The following is a 21,151-nucleotide window of genomic DNA, read 5'->3' on the forward strand; positions in this document are numbered from 1 at the left end:
AAAGAAAGAAACAAACAAATAAACAATAAAAACATTATATTAATAAATATAATAAAAATAATTAATTAAAGCGCCTGTGTTTTCGTTAGGTGTACAAACAGCTGGGCTCCACAATCACAATCCCCGATGTCAGTCACCGCAGGGTGGAGAGAAAGTTCGACAATACCAGGTGTTATCAGCACATTGGAGTTGTTTCGGCATTTGATGGTGCTCTCCTAGCACATGGTGACCCGAATTGTATGTCGGTACGTAAAGTTTTGGAAACACTCACTTAGTGGAAATGTTTGGCTTGCGTGGGTGTGGACCATCCTTGTTGCCTTTACCGCATCTGGTCTGGAAGACATAAATACCGGGACGAACACGACGGCTAGGAGCACCGTGCCTAACTTTGCGTCAAAGTTTCATTCATATTTCCCAGGCGTTTTCATGTAAAACCTCAATTCAAGCCTAAACGTAGCAAGCTCAACTTATGCGCTACTTTTGTTTACGTAATTCTAGCACAAATACAATTTCAGAACCTTTTCAAAGATTCGGCCACGCGCACCCACCCTAGCTCTACATGTCGACCACATCCACAGTGACGGGTGGATGAAAATTGCTGTGACCGAACTAGCCCGTATATTCACGCATCAAAAACTACTTAATGAGCGACTAAGCAGTTGGTACTAGCAATTTTTTACGGTGATTGTTAAACATGTTATACCGAACCCGGAAGAGGGAGTAACCACTACGCTTCTAAACCGTGCAGTGCGTTGCGAATAATTCGTGTGTCCTTACAAATACCTGCTAGTACTTGAATTATTCAGACTCATTCATGAGGTGTGCGCTGAGGAGCTTCTACGCTGTTGTCTTCCGCCCACAGAACTGACCACAGTAAGTTTCGAAGCGCTCAATGTAAACTATTACACTGTTTAGCGTGGCTAAAACAAAAAGAGATATTCTTAACGCTATGCCGAAACAAAGAAACAAGCAATTCTGAATTGTCAGTTGTGGACAAATCTTGTCGCAGTCTATATATGAGCGAAACTCCTCTACAGCCACTTGGAGGAGCCACGATGTTCTTTTTTTCAAGACTAGGGAACTTTTCTCCACTTTGGTAGGAAACGGTGTTTGGGGAGCAAACTTTCGACTGTAATGACGAAGCGATGGCTCCTATGATTTGGCGTCATTCATTAGATTCTTGTTCATAACATTGACCATGACGGAAACTGGTGTCATGTGATGTTTCCTGCACCCTGAATGGCTTGGTATATACATATTCCCCGTAACACAGCTTGCATCTCTCAAGTGCTGGGATTTTTTCAACTTTATCAGCACGTGTCTGTCTGTCTGTCTGTCTGTCTGTCTGTCTGTCTGTCTGTCTGTCTGTCTGTCTGTCTGTCTGTCTGTCTGTCTGATTCCGAACTGTCTATCTGTTACTCACGGCCTCCCGCCCGTCTGCGTGCCGAGCCGATGTGTCTGCGGAGCAACACATAAAAGGAGAAAAAGAGAAAGAGAGGAAGAGAAAGGAGAATTTTTCAACACCCTCAGCAGCACCGCATTCTCGTGCAGCGTTGAAATTCAATTAAAAATTACGCCTGTGACAGTACAGTGTTAGCTGTCCAATGTAGCTACAGATACAATGAGCCTAACAAGCCCAGTAAGCCCTCTGTAATTCCACAGAACGAAACGAAAAAAGTACATAAAATACATATGAAGGTACCTTCATCCCCTCAGTGAGGATGAATATTTAGGTAAGAATTTCCTCCTAGTCGTAAAAGTTAACCTAAACTTCAGTAAGTGATCAACCTTTCAAAACCCCTTTTTCAGAAGGCACAGCCTGTAGCGACTTTAATGAAAGCAGACTCGAAGCTGAGCGCCAGCATTTAAAAAAATTGTTTCCGCCACCTGAGTTCTCTGAGACTACATTTTCCTCTGTTGATGCAGGCTTCCACTTCATGCTGACGTCAAGGATTTCGCGCGGTATTTAGGTAGTTCGGCATAAAATTTTCCAAGCAGCTATAGCCGATGTCGCTAGCAACTGTGCGTACAAGGCGTTCTCTCGCAAGGGCGTAACTGTGACAAATCTTAACAAACATGCCACATGATTCATTCGCAATCAACATTTCTAGTGTACTTTCGTCGTGCAACAACCGCGAAAAGCTATGAATTTTAAATGGCTCCTGTTTTTCTCTGTGTCACGGCACCGAGAAAGATATAGTAGCCGGAAATTTATCTGTCCGCAAACAGTTCCAGTTTCTGCATTCATTATATTTTACTTGCGTGCTAGGCATGGGAATGTTTCAGTTAGTGCCTGCTCTTAAAAGCTACTAGGCTGTTTTGTATATTGCGTTGTAAATGGAATTTCAGAAAAGCAGCACAATCCATCACGAATTTAAAGGTTCCGTTAGTTGTCTTTTGAACCAAAACACCTCCCTTGAGTTGTTGAGGCCAGGAAATCCCGTTTTGCGTTTTCATGGGGTGCTTTCGAAGCTGGCTATTAATTCGGCTGATTTGAATTCAAAAAGTTGTTTTAGCCTCTTCTCAGAAGAAACCAATTGAGGCCTGTTGTAGCATGCATGCATAAAAAAAGTCAAACTGTGAGACCCATCAAAAAACACAGAACTGAGGCAGTTCGATCGAATAAGATGTGTTGATGACAGTTAGAATTTGTCTGCTCGTTGATTGATGTTTTATAAATTGAATTGGAAAATGCTACCACATTAAGTGCTGGCAAAACGTTTGAGAATATTGGCTAAGTACGGATTCATTTCAAAACTTCACTCAAATAGCCAATTCACAATGTTGCAGAATAGGGGGTGGCGGAGGCCAACAGGTCTCCCGCCGCGTCCAGGGCTCTCGCCATGATGGTCTCTTATGTACCCAGGTGAGTGCTCGCCATTGAAAACAGTTGATCAGATTCGTGTTTCCATGCTGCGAAAACACAATATTTGCCTGTCAGAGTACCGCAATAAGGAGAAGGCTCTTCGTTATATAAAAAACACGATGTTTCTCTGAAAGTGAACATTAGAATAACTAGCAGTCTGCGCAACTCAGAGGACGTTTGCAAAAGCACGTTCATCACAACAGAAATCTGTCGTTGCTGCCCGCCACAGGGGAGTGTTTTTGACAAGTAATTCAATGACGCCTGAGTACGCGAAATGTGTAACACAAAAAGCTAAAAGGATATAATGCCTCCAGCCACACACAACTGAATGCACCTACTTTCGTCTGAAATAGTTTGTTATCCAGTCTGACCTGCGGCTGAATATCTGGTGAGTTTCTCTGTCCCATTCTTTGGCGCGGTCAGAAACCGCCCTCCTCAAAATCTAACTTTTAGCGGTAGTGGAAAGTTCGTACTTTGCAAGGTTACTGGCGTGCTTATTGCTCTGCCTTTAACTGTACCCTGCCTTAGTACTAATGAGTGGATGCTAATAAAGTTATTATGCTATTTCGTGGACGTTTTGTGTTACGCTTCGCTGTGCGGAGCCATCACCAACCAATATTATTCATAAAAACCTATAACTTGATTTGCACACTTTGAGAAGTTTCTCTTCGCGAATGAGTCAGATTACTGAAAGTTTGGGTCGCCTTTAAGGCATAATTTTAGGGACTTTCGGCCATTAGCACGGGCAGTATTATACGTCATCTTTAGCGACGATGCAAAGGGAAAGTAACGTACGCTCACATCAAACATCATTCGTTCGTACATCGGGCATCGTACATCGTGTGATGGTAACGATGCGGAGGGACGCGAGCTACCGCGTGTACTAAGAATACGCGTAATGCCAACCGTATGTTAGGATATATTCGTAGGAACTTTAATTCTTCACCTAGCTCTTTGAAACTAATTCTCTATAAACCTTGGTTCGTTCGAAATTGGATAATGCGGCTGCTGTTTGACATCCTGGTATTGCATCACTCACTGACGAATTGGAGGCGGTTCAAAATCGTTCATGTCGCTTCATACTTTCAAATTATCATCGCACGTCCAGCGTCACCACAATGAAAACCTCTTTATCTCTACCGCTACTCGAGCATCGCAGGCAAATATCGCGTTTGCGCCTATTCCACAAAATATATCATGGCAATTCCATTCTTAAAGGGGTCCTGAAATACCTCCCGCCGATGCATGGATGTACATGTAACCAAATAAAGCAATGTATTAGCAATCTCCTCCCGCAAGAATTTTGTTAAAGCGATGCGTATTAGCTGAGAAATCGTAAATCAAAAACCGCGCATTATCATCCCGCCGCATTTCCTCCTCCTTTCAAAATTTTTTCCGCTGTTGACGGCGCGAGAGCCTTCCCTCCCATGATGCTGCGCTCCTCGGCGGTGACGTATTTCCGCTATTGCGCTGCTCGTCTCCTACGGGCAAGCTTTGTTGACACCATGAATCCCGCATTCCGCTCAAGGCTGGAAAAGCGAACGAAAAATCTGGCCGCATGTGTGCGGCGGCCTGGCCTTGCCCTTTCGCGGTGTACGATGGTGCAGTTGCTATCGGCGGCGAACTCGCAGCCGCACGGGGAGGATCGTATGCTCGTTCCCTCTGAGATGCACCGCGCACTGTTTATCCAAAAAGCGCCGTATAAGATGTGGCCCCGCTGGTGCCGGGTCTTATTTTGCGGCGGTGGCAATTCCTGCCGGCGGCATGTGAAAAAGAAATTTCAAACCGATACAGAACCCGTGCACAAAACGCTTCAATCATGTGACCAGTTCAGCTTGGGGCGACGCGTGGGGGATAGCGGCAACGTTGGAAAAAAAATGCTCCGCCGCGCTCTGACCTTTCTAGCGCTGGAGCGAGCGCCATTTCTTTGACAATCTCAAACATCAATTGCATTGGCAACAAGGCACAAACCGCTCTAAAAGTCAGTTACGGTTGCGTGATCCCGGTTCAGCTCGGGGCCCCACCTCGCGACATGTGGGCACTGCAGGCGTACCACTTACTCCTATTGGGAAGTGCGAGATGCGTTTGGCAGTACAGGAGGCGATGGTGTGTGTGTAGTGGACGCCTTTGTTTCGCGATGAAATGTGACGTTGTGCTTCTGCGGGTGGATAGTGCTTCCCATGGTCTGGATTATCTTTCTCGGGCGACGTACGACTCAACCTCGCATGTGGTATGTGCAGTGTGCGTGTCTAAAAGCCATCTCGGCTTGTGCGCCAGAGTTAAGTGACTTGCTGGTCATCCCCGCAAACCGCCCGCGAGGTGAGTGCCGAATTTACGATGGGCAGGAGGAGGCAACCCATCGTCTGTCATTCGCGGTTCAGACTTGCAACACATGTTGTGACGTTGTGTTCGTTCGAAACGCATCTCTGGATTGTTTTGAAGTTGAATAAAATGTATGCGTCAAACCCGGGCATTCGGCTCAGGGCGTTCTCTGCGATTGCACGAAAGAAGTGCCACGGGGCTTAGACGCTTTCTTTATGGTACGTACTCAGGTAAGAGAATATCCATGTCGTGTTATGGCCGTGTTGCATTAAATACAAACGGTTAAGCGTTTGTTTACACTTGCTTCGTTTGTCGTAAAATGTCCAAGCACTCCGGCACTACGCTGGCAGATCAGCCGGCGAGCCGACGCTGAGCAGACGACTCGTCTCTTTGCCGGAAGTGCGTGAAAAAGCCGCCCAATAGCAGGATGGCTAGCTCATGACGAACATCTGGGAATCGATGACGTAGACATGTGAAGATGGAAGGGTGACAAAAAAGCGACAAACTTTGCAACAAGAGTGTGAGCTTTCCGCTACGCGTAGAAGAGTAATACTTGGCACAGATGACGTTGACGACCCAATCTAACGATTGCGCTAGTTCATTTAGTGTGCTCAAAACGCCTTTCAGGGCCCCTTTAAGGACAGACTACTAACGAATCCAACGTACATGTCAGCGCGCGTTGATCATCGATACAAAGTAGGCATTCCATCTTCTAATACAAATCGTTTTCACGATTCATTTGTACCGAGCACATCTGTTAAATGGAATCAACTGCCACATGCAGTTGCCGGAATCTTGGACGTCGTGGCTTTTAGGCTTGCAGCTTCAAGACTGTTTGAGTGAAAATGTGTATGCCGTTATGTTTTTTTTTTTTACTTTCCCTGACTTGGGCCGTGTTTATTTGATTATTTAGCCTTCTAAGGTGAAGGTACGTTCTATTTGTGTTGTCGCCAGCTAAATTTGTGCAGTGTCGACTCTGTTGGAGTAAAGCTGGGTTATACGAGTGTTTACGCGAACTTGTGCAACGCATGCTAACTTAAGAATCTGTTACTATAACTATCGCAGGGTCCCTACTGTTTGTGTAAAGAGCTGTTGGTATCATATTATTACTTGCTGTATATTCTTCCAATTATTTTTTTATCCCCCACTCCCCTCTGTAAGGCCCCTGGGCCCTGAGGGTAAGTGAATAAAGAAATAAATAAATGAATAAAAAAATAAATAAATAAAAGAGACATTGGCCATTGGTGAAGAATTATCCTTTCAACCTTGCTACTGAATCAACTTTAAGGCATCACAAAGTATTGAGACGGCAAAAACTAAACATGACAGAAATTGTATACAAATGGCAATAAACGCTGTGTGACTTCAGTAGTAGTTAATCATCCTTATCAACATTATTATTGTCATCGTCGACGTCACCATCATCAGTTAATGTTGACTACAGGACGACGGCTATTCACATTACGTATAACACTTCGTTCTGAGCTGTCCCAGCTTATTCTTTGCCAACCGTTCTTCTATTTTGTCCTTGCATCAAATAATGGTTTTCGTTTGCTGTAAGACTTGCCTCTTGGTATTCAAGCTGTTTCACTCCTTGTTCATGTGCTGATTTTGTCGCTTCTGCACTTCGGGTAAAAATAGTGACAGCTTCTAAGAACCCTCGGTTCCGCGTCATCAAAAACCCCGTACGCTGCTGTGACAAATGTGCAAAATTTTTTTACCCACTCTAGGACTTTTGATATACGTTTATTGTTGCACACGTCAGGCACCTACAAAAATTTGGAAGTTTAAATTTGGAGCACGGCTGCGAGGTAAAGAAATAAAAAGGCACGCTGTGTGTTTAGCTGCCGTGCCTGCAGATACCCCAATTCTAAAACACGATATTTTCTTGGAAGCCCAGAACAAATGTACCCAGCTGTCAAAAATAAGCGAATACCAGCTCGGTGCCACTGAAACAACTATAGAGCTGCCATGAACTAATACATTCGATTCCTGTTCAATAAATTGGGACAGCAAAACAGGAATGACAAATTACTGACAGAACAAATGTTTGAGGATACGCGCATGAATATTTAAGCGCAGGCTTCGCAGGATTGATTGATCTGATCTCAACTATACTTTTGCTTCAGATAGCCCGTTCACAACTATAGAACGCTACGCTGGACAAGAGTATACCAGATGGCTAGCGTCTTTTCGGCGACAGCAATGAAAGCTCGCATCCCTGAGACCCCAAGCCGGAGGTCCACAGCCATTTTGCTCGCTATCAGTGGAGCTCTGACGGCTGCTCGCGCCTCCAGTGATGACCAACGTATGGCCTGGTGCGGTGGCAGGCTCAGTGAGATGTGTTTCTTGCATTTTCAATTATATATATATATATATGTGTGTGTGTGTGTGCGCGTGTGTGTGTGTGTGTGTGTGTGTGTGTGTGAGTGTGTGTGTGTGTGTGTAAAAATACAAGCCTGTCAGAGGAGAATAGTTTGGATGCGTTGTAATTATTACAAATAATGTTACTGGAATTTGTGAACTGCATGTCTTTGTATTTGGTCAGGACAGAAAGTGAAGAGAATCTCACATCCAAAATAACGAACTGGTCTCACGCCTTCGGGCTATCTGTCCGATGCCTTAGCAATTCGAATCTCTGGCCGACAGTTTCAGGCTCCTTTATGCAATATGTATATACATACATATATTTGTGCTCGTGTGTTTGCATGTGTATGTGCATGTGTGCGTGTGTGTTACATCTTTAATATTTGCGACATGTCGCTGCCCCTTGCTAGTTTTTGTGCATTGGTAAGTGGGAACTGCACCTGTAAACCTTCTACGATTTACGGCGGGGATTAGTACAAGATCGCAGGGTAAGACTAGGATAACCTCGAATAATTGTTCGCTTTGTCGAGAACCTTAGCGCATGGTGTTTACGACCATGTATGAAATTGCCGTTTTGGTATTGAAGTAAGCCTTACTAACATTATTGCTTACAACACGCTTTTACTTCAGATCCAAGGGACTTCGGAACTGCTACCAAGACCGCAACTGACTTATTGCTTGCATGCAAAGACGAAATTATCAAGCTTAACGCAAGTCCACGTATTATTCGGGTAAGAACACTGAATAAACTAGAGGGCTTAGAACCTCAGCTTGAAGAACGCGTGGCCGGAATACGGTATTAACGTAGACGTAGTACTTAGCAGAAATAAGTTAACAGATGTCCCATACTATAAAGGGCAACAAATACGGTCTTGTATGGCTAGCTACTACGTTTTTGTGTAGGATGGTCAGTTTTGTTTACAACCCATTGGGGACAGCATATTCTTTGGGAAATTTGGATCGCTGGAAATTAAAAGAGATGCCGCACCAGAACTTCTTTGCGGTCTCATCTTTAGTATCAACCAAAATTCGACACTTATCGTTTGCATGATTCTAACAGCTCCACTTGCCGAAGGGGTGTTTCAAAGGAATGCTGTACTATAGCACCACAGTGGCATTTTTCCCTTCTCTTAAGTGTCAATGTAACCATCAATTGCCTCAGCAAAACGCGTTCATACTGGCACCTTTTATAGCGGTGGTTCACACCACTTTTGTGGCAGTTTTCAGAGAAACAGTAGTCTCACGTTGTGCTGTCTAAGTGTCATTTTGTTAGGAAGACAAGTACGACGACCGTATTTGCTCTGGGATGGGCGCAGCGCACATTAGCTGGACGCAATGCTCTGACAGCGTGGGCACCTCGTCATAGCAAGGGCAAGCTGTCTAATTTATGGTGTAAGTGGCGCTTCAACGAGGGAAACTGATGGTGCACTCAAGAGAAACAGGTACTCTTCGTCCGGATCCTACCTAAAGGGTCTACATATACAAAAAGCAACCTTGTGCATAGTGAAATACAAGCCTTTTGTAACTAACTCGGCTCTGTTCTAGCCAGGAAAAACGCCTTTTAAAGGAATAGCAAAAAACACTACAAAACATTTATATATTCGCCCTCCATGACGACAGCAATGACGTAACCTATGGAGGATTAACGCAATACAGGAAACACTAAAAGCACATTCATGAGTGGGTCCACTGCATGTTAAAGGGATGCGATAAAACTAAACCATAGGCTCCACTGCAATCACACGGTCATGTTTTTTTGGCGGAGGTTTTTGCGCGCCGCGAACAGTATTCTCCGCCGTTGCAGAGGTCCCGCCAAAAAGCCGGTGTAGAGTTCCCAGTTCTTAACACTCTGCCTTTTGACTCTAGAGCATTTGATTTAATTGTGTGATAAAACTGGCATTAGTGCTACCGGGACACAGCACCCTTTTTATAGAACCAAACATGCGTTTTGTCTTCTGGGCTCTTTAGTACGAGCGCCATCGTATTGGGGCTACATTTCTCTCTCTGTTAGTGATGGTGATACAGATATACAGGATGCACATGATATAACGCACAGAGTCGAATCTTTGATGTGTAGCCTTGCGATTTTCTTAGCCGTATAAAGTTTAGTACTCTTACGATGGAGTTCGGTTTGAGGTTCCTATATTAAAGCACATGGACATCGCAGGAAGTGAAGAGGCTTTGCATCGTGGCGAGAATATGCTACGCCTACGCTGGAAAGAACAACGTACGTACGTTGTGCTTATTGTTGCCGTTTCAATTGTATTATATATAACTGTTCCTACAGACAACGGCCGAGCAGCGGAATTTGCTCCTACACTGCCTGGAGAAAACGTTTACCACCGTAAACGCGATATCGCCCGTACGTACACACTAATTACTTGTGGTATTCATGTTTTGGAACCTAACGATACGATATTTGCAGGAACTCCTTCCCAAGTACGGAGTAACAGTTCCGAAGATGATGAATCTCTTCCGTGTAAGAATCACAAGGGGCTTCTTTTCCCTCCTTTATGCAGCGACTTTTGGCCCAGCACACACACACACACACACACACACACACACACACACACACACACACACACACACACACACACACACACACACACACACACACACACACACACACACACACACACACACACACACACACACACACACACACACACACACACACACACACACACACACACACACACAAAAGAATTACCCTGGAAAAGTGTGTTTATCGAAGGTTTGTTTGCATAGAGAAGCGCGGCTCCCACAACAGACCTTAGCATTATATCTTAAGCCAACTGGAACTGAAGTGAGTTGGCGCACATTAAGGAATGCGCTCTAAAAACTGAATTTATAATTTCAGGAAAGTCCCTAGGCCTACAGATAAGACGTATCGCTGCTTTGCACACAATCAGGGTTGAGAAAAAGCTACATGTATTATAAGTTTTTACATTGCGTGCGAAGGACCCAGTGACAATATAAAGCGACAATGACTTAATGCCAAGACATCATGTCCGCCGATCTAGACGGAAATGAGTCAGGTAAAAAAAATCTTCAGGAGGACAATGAATTGATGATAAAGGCCTGCACTTCATCAGTATTTATTTCTCTTGCAGAGTTGTGCGAAGGCCTACCTACCTCGTGAAGAGAAGTACGCATTGGCTACGATTGGTTATCTGAACAATTTCATCTCAGGATGAACACGTCGTTCTCAGGCGATGTACGTGTGCTTGACGTACGCAATATGTCTTATTTTCTAAAGAGCAAAAATGTGTGATACCAAATATTTGTTCTGGTCATTCATTTGTTCTAGCCTTCCAGTCTACAAAGCTGGCAAAACAAAATCGTTCAGAAAAAAATTAGCCACAAAGCTGTGCTGCAAAGGTTCACAAATAGCCACGCTACCACTCTTTCGTCCGCAATTGCGTTTACCCTAATTTCTTGCATAATGCCCACTAAGTGAGTTACTTTTCTATTTGGACCTAAATAATATCCAGGTCCTATGAAATCGCACTATCAATACCAACTACTCTTAATGGCGGAACCCAGAAAGACGGAATCGCTCTCTGGGCTCATTTTAGATGCAGGAATTCACAACCCATTAATAAAGAAGGCTTAAATTTTTCCGAGTCGTATTTCATCAACAATTGGTATTATCACCTCCGAGCCCCCGTGGTCATTTCAAGGCCAGTTTCTTCGAGCACGCACGTATCCTCAGCGAATAAACTCTTCTTGTGCTTGTCCATTTAATTCAGCGTGTTACAGTCAGTTCTTTCGTAGTACTAGTGTCTGGAGTTGTACCACATGACGGAGAAATAGGAATAACACCTATACCACAGTCTTAACTAGACCTGAGAAGAAGTGGTCCCTCTAGAAACACGTCTCAGCCGATGTACACGCTCGCTTTTTTTTTCACAAGTTTCGTGGAAGGTGCTCTCACATAGTCCAGATCCCTTTTTGCGTATCGCGTACGCGCAAGGAGTTGTTCTGTTGGACACGTGTGTGTGATTAGCGGGGATAGCGGGATGGTAAAGTACAGAGGGTCGCATGTCGCCGGCTTTCCACATGTGTACCTCGTTTTCCGTTGGTGTTTCTGGGCGTTTACGCACGCAGTACTTCATCCGTTGTAACGGAGGAAATACGAACAAGGCGCCTGACGACCAAATCCAAAGTTCATACGCACTGGTCTCTTGTTTTCGTTGTTTTCCCTTGTCCCCATCTTATTACTCGAATCGTCAACGCAGTCACTGCGACTTTTATACCGCAGGCCGAATGCGTGCCACAGCCCTCCATCGCTGTCACACGGAAAGATGCTTACGTTTTTGTTGCGTGGCGCAAGCTTGACGACGCCGGGCTCTCCTCACGGTGCGCATGCTTACGTGTGCTCAGTCTCGGTATATTTTTTGGGAACACTATACGGCGGAACTATGAGCTTGAACAGTTCTGCTGGTAAAACGTGAAATTTTTATTGGCAGACGCAAATTGCAAAACGGCGGGCAAAAGTTAACGCACGCTGTAAGCGTGCATACTTGTGCTAGTATTTATTGAAAAAACAAGACCTAAGCGAAAACATTAGGTAACCATCGCAATTGACACGCGAAGTGGAGAAAACAGCAGAGATGGTTGTCCTCACTAGCTTTATCATGCCTTTTCTCAGATCTGCCATCTCTGTAGGTTTGACACTGATGCCGCCGAACGCATGCCGTCTATTAAACTAGGAGAACACCTGCAGGTCAGCTCTTACGTCATCAATAGGCGCAGCCAATTACCGACGCACGTCTCACCACTCGAACAACTGCGCTAGTACGCGCACTCGCCACACACCTGTTGGTCGGCTGCTCGCCTCGTTGCCGCTTCCACTCCTACTTCTTGTCTTTGCATTTTCCTCCTCTTCACGTTGCTGAGCCTAGTTTTGAGCGACACTCAGTACGGCTGGGACTCAGGCTTCAATAGCTTCGCTCTTAAAAGATCGCTGTTACAGTCCCGCAATGAACACAGCAGGCTGATTACCAGCAGAACGCGTTGCCCGTATTTGAGGCCTAAAAGAGGATGGTGGCACTGGGCCACTGGTGCGATAGTTTTAGCCATTGCTCTTCCCAACGCGATCAGGCCCTGACACGGTGTAAGATTATATTCCTACACCGTCGCCCTGACCAGCCAGCCTGTCGACGTCCCTTTAAATTACTAATAAATAAGTCATAAGCTGTACTTTTCCTCGGCGCAGACAATGATGCGGTTTCAGTATTCGCATTCACCCAGCCCCGATAAGTGAAAACGTTGAATGCAGGCTCCCCGTAGTGCTTTCCTTTATTAACGTGATAGCGTTATTAGGCTCACTTTTCGATTCCCGCGTGGCTCCTAGCCGTCCGCTATCAGCCGTCCTCACCAGGCGTCCACGGAAATACGTCACCACTGCCACCAGAAGCTACAACTTAGGCAGCAAGATTCCAGGGCTTCGCTGAATCGTTGATTGATTGATTGGTTGTGGGGTTTAACGCACCGACGCAACGCAGGCGATGAGGCGCGCCGTAGTGGAGGGCTCCGGATTGATTTTGACCACCTGGGGATCTTTATCGTGCGCCGAAATCTCGTACACACGGGCGTTTTTGCTTTTCGCCTCCATCAGAAAAGCGGCCGCCGCGGCCGGGAATCGAACCCGCGACCTCGTGCTCAGCAGCGCAACGCCTTAGCCACTGAGCCACCGCGGCGGGTCTTCGCTTAATCGTAATGTGGCGCAACGGCAACTGAATTTTGGAAAGGACAACAGCGATAGAATGACAGATACGAAAGAAAGGACGCGCGTTTTCAGCAGGTGCCGCGCTTGCGCGGTGAAGTTGGTTCTATGCCCAGACCATGGTAGCATGCTCGGAAGACACGGTCGCCAGCCGTTCCCGCAAACTACGCCACCACACCAAGGCGTCTTTCCATCAGACGATCAAAAAATATAAATTTCCGGCAATTCGTGCCCTGAAGCTGCACGTGGGCACGCCGTAGTGAAAGCCTCAGCAATAATTTAGGCCACCTTAGAATCTTTAATGTGCGCCGAAATTTTTGTTTCCTGGGGCCCTATTCTCGACTGCACAAATTGCCGGCATTTCGCCCATGTTTTTTTGCGTAAGCACGACGTAAGCAATCAGTGACGTGCTGCACCTATCGCTATGACGACATGCAGTGTAATTTGACGAGTCACTCATAAAGATCGCTACCAAGGTATCAAATATTGTGCAAGAAAGATATAAAAACACTTGGCATGTACTATAAAAATTAAGACGGATGCTGAGGCTGACAAGAAAAACACATTTCTGGAGGTGAAATTTGGCGTCAACACCACAAGGCGATCGAGTAACGTTGATCCAAAAGCGAGCGAAAGGCGGATGTCGAGCCAAAGAACATCACACAATTTTTTTACCGTATCCATTTATTTCTTTCAATCGCTTTTAGTAACATAGCTGGGCTCTCTGCTTCAATGCAAGCTTTGTTGCGTTATCACCTGCCCTGCCGCCACCGCCGCCACGCCATCGTCTGCTGCTATGTTGCACGTTTATGGCGTGATCACAGAAAAAGACGGCCGCGACTATCGCTTCTATGACACATAAGAGCAGCGAAGCGCTACGCCTGATAACAGCGGAGCGCACCGATGTCGCCGATTCACTCATTCGTCAAGCTCGACTGCAATCAGCGGTGTAATGAACTAAATAGTCACTTTTCATTGTTATTTTTCTCTTGAGTTCGATCATGTGACCCAACAGATTACTAGGACAAGTATGGACAAATGCCATGCATTGGGTTCTCTTTGTCATGGAGAGGCTTGTACTGCCCTCTTATGTTGCGGTTACGCCAAACAAATAATTTTTATTTAATTGCCAAACATAAAAGCAAAATACTGCATGTTATTTGTATGTTCCATGATCGCTGACTTGGAAGCAGCTGAAACTATAATTTGTTTCTGTAGGAAACAGGCTTTAAACAGCGTGCATACGAAACTGCGCCTGCTGCAAATTGCCGCACATTTCGCGGCGCCGTAAGCCGGGGCAATATTGTGCCCTATTTTGCTTGTATTTTGCGACAAAAATATCCGCCATTTTCAAGCTGTTACATAGCATTACGTCACTTTTACGCAGCCTGAAGTTGCCAATGCATGACGTAATCGTTCCCGCCAAGTGTTCAAATTACGTCACGCCTTCTCAGCCAATCACAGCGGGGGTGTGTATTACAAGCAGTATTGTTGTTAAATAGCAATGACAGGCTTACGTTGTCATGTCCGCTGTATTTAGTGTGGTTTTTCATTGCCGGCCAAGAATTATGCACCTTTAGTAACGAGAAATAAGGCAAACTTTAGAACTGGTGTCGGTAAACGACATGAGACGTCAAAATGACGACAGCACACACAACCGCTTTGTCAACCGGAAGCACGTGACCAAAATTGAAAGCCAATCAGAAAAGACTTCCGGAAAATTGCCTGAATTGCCGGCAATTTGTGCAGTCGAGAATAGGGCCCCTGCTTCCATCAGAAACAGGGCCCTGCGGTCGGGAATCAAACCCAGGTCCTCTGGCTCAGCAGCACAACGCCTAACCCCCTGTGCCACCATGGCGTGTTTTCCACCGGAACTTATGCTAGCACCAACATTGATTGATTGATTGATTGATTGATTGATTGATTGATGGATGGATGGATTGCTTGATTGATTGATTGATTGATTGATCTATTGATTGATTGATTGATTGATTGATTGATTGATTGATTGATTGATTGATTGATTGATTGATTGATTGATTGATTGTAGGGTTTAACGTACCGACGCAACGCACGCGATGAGGCGCGCCGTAGTGGAGGGCTCCGGATTAATTTTGACCACCTCAGGATCTTTAACGTGTGCCGAAATCTCGTACAGTCAGGCGTTTTTTGCTTTTCGCCTCCATCAGAAAAGCGGCTGCCACGGCCGGAAATCGAACCAGCGCAAACGTGCTCAGCAGCACAACGCCTTACACACTGAGCCACCGCGGCGGGTAGCATCAACATTGAGGGACTTAACTAAAACAGGGTAAAAATAATTAACGCCAGCCTCTTGAAATCAAGGAAGGTATAGATGACAAGCCCTAAAGCACCAAAATAAAGACCACTATATAGAGTTTAATCAGATAAATTTTCAATATACTTTTCAATATTCCTACGGTTGTGTCTCCTCTGCAAGATCGGTTTGCAAATGACAGATAGCGCCACGCGGCCGAGTTAACAATCATCCTAAAGTAGGCGTATATGTCCTCCGGAGGAACAATTACGTAAGAATGCTCAACGTGACTCTAGAGAAACCGGTAGTGGTAAACTTACAGTGGCAAAAAAAAAAATTGGCCGGACGCACTTATCGTCGGTTTTCTCCAGCGGCATTCTCTCCGGCGGCATTCTTCGGCACCTGTCTCTTCATAGGAACCGAGTGGAGAGGTGCTGTCGCCTTTGTGCAGGGCATGTAACGTTTGCTTACCCTTGTACATACTGTATATAATTGCTACTTCAACGTTTCGTCGGCTCGAGAACTTCATCGCTCTGCTCTGCGCCGCGTCGATAGCGGACGGAGCAAGGCAACGCCACTACACCGGGGGTTGCGCTCGGATGGCCAGTCGCAACCGTGGTGGCTGCGGTGAGCGTGCCCAGTCCCAAACAGTGGAGACAGCGTCGGGACGACTGATTCCCAACATCGGTGACGAGATGGATGCGAGTCACAACCTTGGAGCAGCGCTGAGAGGCTCAGTCCCAACAACATTCATAGATTGGCCTGGAAGAAGGGGAAGGCCATTAAGTTGATGCAGGGATAAAATAACAGTATTCGGAGTAAAGAATGTACTCGATAAGCGCAGGACACGAGTTGGTGAACACCAATGGAAAGGCCTTCACCCTGAAAGCGTTCTAAATACGATGTTGGTCATAATGACGATGAATACGTTCTCTACTTTTGTCTTCCTCATGCATTTTAAGAAATCGTAGAAAACCCTCTCCTAGCACCGAGAAAGCAGAGGGAAAAACAAAATGGGGAGCGGCCATCGTATAGAAGACAGGCACCCCCCACTTTGAAAAGAAACTACTGCACGCCATGGTAGGCATGGCACCGATACAGCCACTCCGCAATGAAAAATCTCCTACCAAAACTATGCATCCAATACAACACAAGTAGAGTCGATATGGCGGGATGAAGTTCATTCGGGGAAAGTTCCAAAATCATGAGACCACAGTATACACCGACTCCGGGATGTATACGAAAGCACGAGGCTGCAATTGTCGTAGTTGGCTAGTCTGGCAATATTTGCGACTGCATGAACATCCAACATACAGGAACAAAGAAGTAGAAGCCGTAACCATCCCCTTGGCAATCCTAATCGCGGAAGTATAAAATAGAAGCGTAACATCATTACAAACTCTCAAAATACATTATGCTGTTTTCTGCAGGCAGAATGTCTAAGCGGTTCGGTAATACGCCCATCCACAATGCAAAAAGTTATCAACTTCACCTGGTCACCCTGACACAATGGTCTGGATAAAAACGACGCACCGACCAAGAGGCACACGAACTTACATACCGTGTCCCTTGTGACCACGACTCCCACACTGCCGTGCTTAAAAAAACGTTAAGTACGAATCCTCACCCTATGCCTAGGAACACGGTGTTTCCCCTTGCTACAACGAGATCTCAATGCCAAAGAATCACAGACTCTGCGTACGAAAAAGAAACACGAGTATCCGCAAATCTGCGTGCGTGAAGGTGTTCGGTGGAAACATCAGATATTAGCTTAGAACTCTGCTAAAATCAGTGAAACGTCCAACCACATAAACGCAACCTAGCCATGTCCAAGCATGTGATCGGAGGGTACACTTCGTACATAACATATTCCACTACTTCGAGACATGGGAGGGAGCTTTGACCAGCTCGTTACCTCAATATCAGCCCGAGCTGATTAAGAGGGCCAAGAAGGAGCGGCTGCATCTGGTGCCCTCGACTTCCGAATTTTCCGAAATCATAACTATTTCTTTCGAAACACGTAGCTTCGCTCCTCCCTCTATCTCTCATCGCAAAAAGTGATATTGTTCAGCCCGGCGCTAAACATCACAGAGTAAATGACTATGAAACACTGAAACTGACGCCTCCTCAATCAAACTGACCAACACCTTGCATTCGCAACGTTTTACCCTCACATTTTAAGCCACAGAAGTGCGGAAAGCCTTTGTCTTTCGTGGGCCACTGCGATAAAAAGCCTCATTGCTAGCCTTTCTTTCGTGGATGGCACTTAGCACTCGAGAAGAATAGATTGCAAATGGAGCAACTGCGTACGAAAACGCACCGTGGGAGTCGAAGTATCGCTATCGCACCTTACATATTTGGACGCAAAAGTAGATGTCCCTACAACTTTTTTGGTCAGTTCTTGCGAAAATAGGCAATGCCCTTTCAAATATCGCGCCTCATTCTCCGTCGACCACGTTTGCTAGGCACGAGCCACCTGGCACCAGCCAGCATCCCCGCCCATACAAGTGTGTCGCTAGCTCTGACAGCGCCACTCGTTATCGTTGTTTCCGGGTTCATTACGTGAAAAACACACTCGCTCTGCATATATTCAGTTGCGCATTCGGTCGCACGCATTGTAAAGCCGCGGATGTGTAAACGTGGTCACTGGCAATATTTCTCGGCCAATTTTCCTCAGACAACATCGAACGCTAGATGTCGCCAGTGACGCTGTTCTAAAAGGAAATCTGTAAGGTTATTTTTTGAAGCCGACTTCGTAGTTCATAAACAATCATTTTAGGTATAAAGTCGTGTGAGAGCAACAGTGAACATAGCTGCGTGTAAATAGTGCTAAACAGTTTGGAAAGCTGTAAGTGGAAACTTGTGTTAAAAGCCACATTAACTGAGACGTAGTGGGGCGTTCTTGGTTGTGGGTATATATACGATTTGAAAGGCTTTGATCTTGCCCAGACGAGCCTCGGTGGTCCGGGGTGCGGGCTTCAAACCCGTAGCTGATTGACGTCAGAGTGGTTCGATTCCACCTTCTGGGCGGGCTTCTCGACTTCGATGCGGGGCTTCTCGCGCGTAATCGACGTTTCATTTTGGTCTTCCACTCGAACGATGCCCTGACCTCACTGGAGAGCTCTGCATGGTGTACGGGTTGACCTATTGAATGTTATCGCTTGCTTTACAGATTAAACAGACGTTCTGGCAGAAAAACATTTTGCTGCAGTCTTTTCGACAGAATGACAACAGAATGACAACAGCGCCTTGAGAAAAAGGGGACATCAGCCGAGCCGGCGGAAGCATTAGCTCCGGTGGGCGACATCCCTTTGTAATATGGGTAAGAGCCATAAACGTTCTGTGCAAATTAAGATACACCTACTGAATTGCTTCAACCACTCACACTATTCTCCTTAACAATTGCTGGAGAACCCGACTGTTTGGCCTTAATAGCCCAGAGGTAAGCTTTGCGTTCTTTACCCCAAACTTCCCGGGTTCGAACCTCTGAAATGCTAACCGTCTGCATTTAAGGAGCCGTTTTAGGGGCCAACCCTCTTAGGGGCTCGGGCTCTCGGCGTCTCATGCCGTCGTATTGTTATGTGGTCCCAGTGGTAAAACACCTGGAAACTGCTCCTGTCACTGGTGCCCAATCAGAGCGCGGCGTGTGGCGCGCTCATTGGGCGCCAGTAAATGCACTGAATAATCTTTAAATATTCTTTGAATACACTGATCGACAGCACGCTTCGCACGTCCACAGGTATCACATTAGCGGAGATTGCCCAGTATGTTTTTTTATTGTATAATGTCTTAAGAGGTCAATTTTACGCATTCGTTTCGTCAATAAGATAGGTATCTTCTAGGTCGCTTTAGGTGTGGGTGCGCTGAATATCAACACGTTTAATTAACGTTCTCCATATTAGCGGAAATACAGCACCTTTAACCACCCCGGAACAGAATGTCAAATCCGGTGGCGCTGCGTTCGCACTGCTGCGGTCCGAGTTTCAAGGGCGACCGATTGGTCGATGCGGGGCTCGCCTTCCCTTCTCCTGACGCACCCTTAGCAATCCGACTCGGCTCTTCTCGTCAACGCTTGTGCGGGTTGCAGAGGGAGTGTGCCGGGAGTGCGGACTAGTTCAGGGCTGATTCGGAGCAAAAGATGATGAACTTTGAAGCACCGCGACGAAATGCCGGTGCTAGTGGAAGGACAAAGCGAGCGACACGCAGCCAAAGACGCCGCTAAAGCGAGCAAGCGTGACCACTAAAGCGGTTACTGAAACCTGGTGACTACAAAAGCGGCGTGACGTAAGGGCGGGATACACGTATGCAGGTAAACCTGGATGTAACAAAGTGGACAAAAATTCGCAATTTTTAGGTGCGAAGCATCTCTTGCTCGGGGTGATGTCCCGCGTCCGCGCCCCGTCCGCAGCGCCTCTCATGATGATTGTGGCGGGATGGCCCTAGGTATTGGCCAACCAAAGAATCCATCACGAGATAGCTTCGCGTTCAACCACCGGCGTCATCTTCCCGTAGCGGAACCGCTGAAGAAGAAGGAGAAAACCAAGCTATAATCATGCCCTTTGCCGTGTTAGATATCATTTGGCCCTGCCGGATTCCCCTGTCAAGCTTATTCGCGCATAGCTGCCTGCTTTTTCTGTAACACATTTTCTTCACGATTCTCACTTCCTATTTTTTATTGAAGGGAGTTCTTTCTTACCTTTTTTACTTTTCTCATTAATCTCCTCACTTGTATTTCTTTAGCCATTTACTGATAATCCATTCTAATACCGAAATACATTTCTTTCCCTACAAAAACTTTATGGTTTCTTTCGGTAAGGCACCCATTTCCTGGCCAATCCCCCTGAATGGGTATGAGCCGTCTCACTGGTACCACCACAACCCCCACCACCCCCACCACCCTGAATAATTTCTCGCAACGTAAAGAAAGTCCGTTGCGTAGAGGCGGTCTCCTCGTGCATCATCCTGAAGGCAGCTCCAATCTACCTGCCAGTGTCAGCTGATGATTCGAAGCCATGGCTGAGAAAAGTTTGAAGCCCTAAAGCACCGAGAACGGCTTCTAGAGCTCGTCAGGCGTGCTGGATTGGTTTAAGCCTAATACCAAAAGCAAACCTAAGCCGGAAAGCACATTTACCGTCACTCTCTTACGCACTTCAAAAACCCCAAAGCGGCGCGGAAACTGGGGCAACGAGTCACCATGACGTCAGGTAAATCATTGACGTGGTTGGTAAAGACGTTACGTTAGGTGGATAGAACTGCTGCTGAAACAGTGCATGCATGCGTGAGTGCGCGCGTGCGTGTGTGTGCGCGTAAGAGCATGTCGGCTTGCACGTTTGTACCTATTTTGGTACACGTTTACGTAGAAAAAGGGCGGAGAGAAAGATAAACGCAGAGTTCCACTTATAACTCCATCATAACTCTAGATTGCTTTGACGCGATGCGCGTTCGTCGAGCACGCATCCTGAGTCACGGTAAACAATCTAGAACAATAATGACCGCCATTCAGGGTGGTGGCAAGGAATTGATACTAGTACCACTTTTTTTATTCCAGTCCCAAATAATCTAAGAGGTCACAGCCTTCTTCACAGTTTGG

At 46.1% G+C, this 21,151-nt stretch overlaps 1 protein-coding gene and 1 non-coding gene across 2 annotated transcripts; both read left to right on the forward strand.

Moving 5' to 3' along the window:
* The first annotated feature begins 7,349 nt into the window (after nucleotides 1-7,349).
* Nucleotides 7,350-10,769, forward strand: LOC144141537 (uncharacterized). The gene is made up of 6 exons (XM_077673080.1): nucleotides 7,350-7,523; nucleotides 8,186-8,286; nucleotides 9,723-9,782; nucleotides 9,843-9,917; nucleotides 9,981-10,034; nucleotides 10,669-10,769. The coding sequence occupies exons 1-6, from the start codon at nucleotides 7,367-7,369 to the stop codon at nucleotides 10,750-10,752; spliced, it is 531 nt and encodes a 176-aa protein (XP_077529206.1). The 5' UTR covers nucleotides 7,350-7,366; the 3' UTR covers nucleotides 10,753-10,769.
* Nucleotides 10,770-18,504: 7,735 nt separating this feature from the next.
* Trnastop-uca (transfer RNA opal suppressor (anticodon UCA)) lies at nucleotides 18,505-18,591 on the forward strand. The gene has a single exon. It is a non-coding gene; the product is annotated as a tRNA-Sec (tRNA).
* The last annotated feature ends 2,560 nt before the right edge of the window (nucleotides 18,592-21,151 follow it).

Source organism: Haemaphysalis longicornis, unplaced genomic scaffold, assembly GCF_048455015.1.
Source record: "Haemaphysalis longicornis isolate Haplotype H1 unplaced genomic scaffold, Haemaphysalis longicornis Haplotype H1 scaffold_6, whole genome shotgun sequence".
In the NCBI taxonomy this organism is placed as follows: domain Eukaryota; kingdom Metazoa; phylum Arthropoda; class Arachnida; order Ixodida; family Ixodidae; genus Haemaphysalis; species Haemaphysalis longicornis.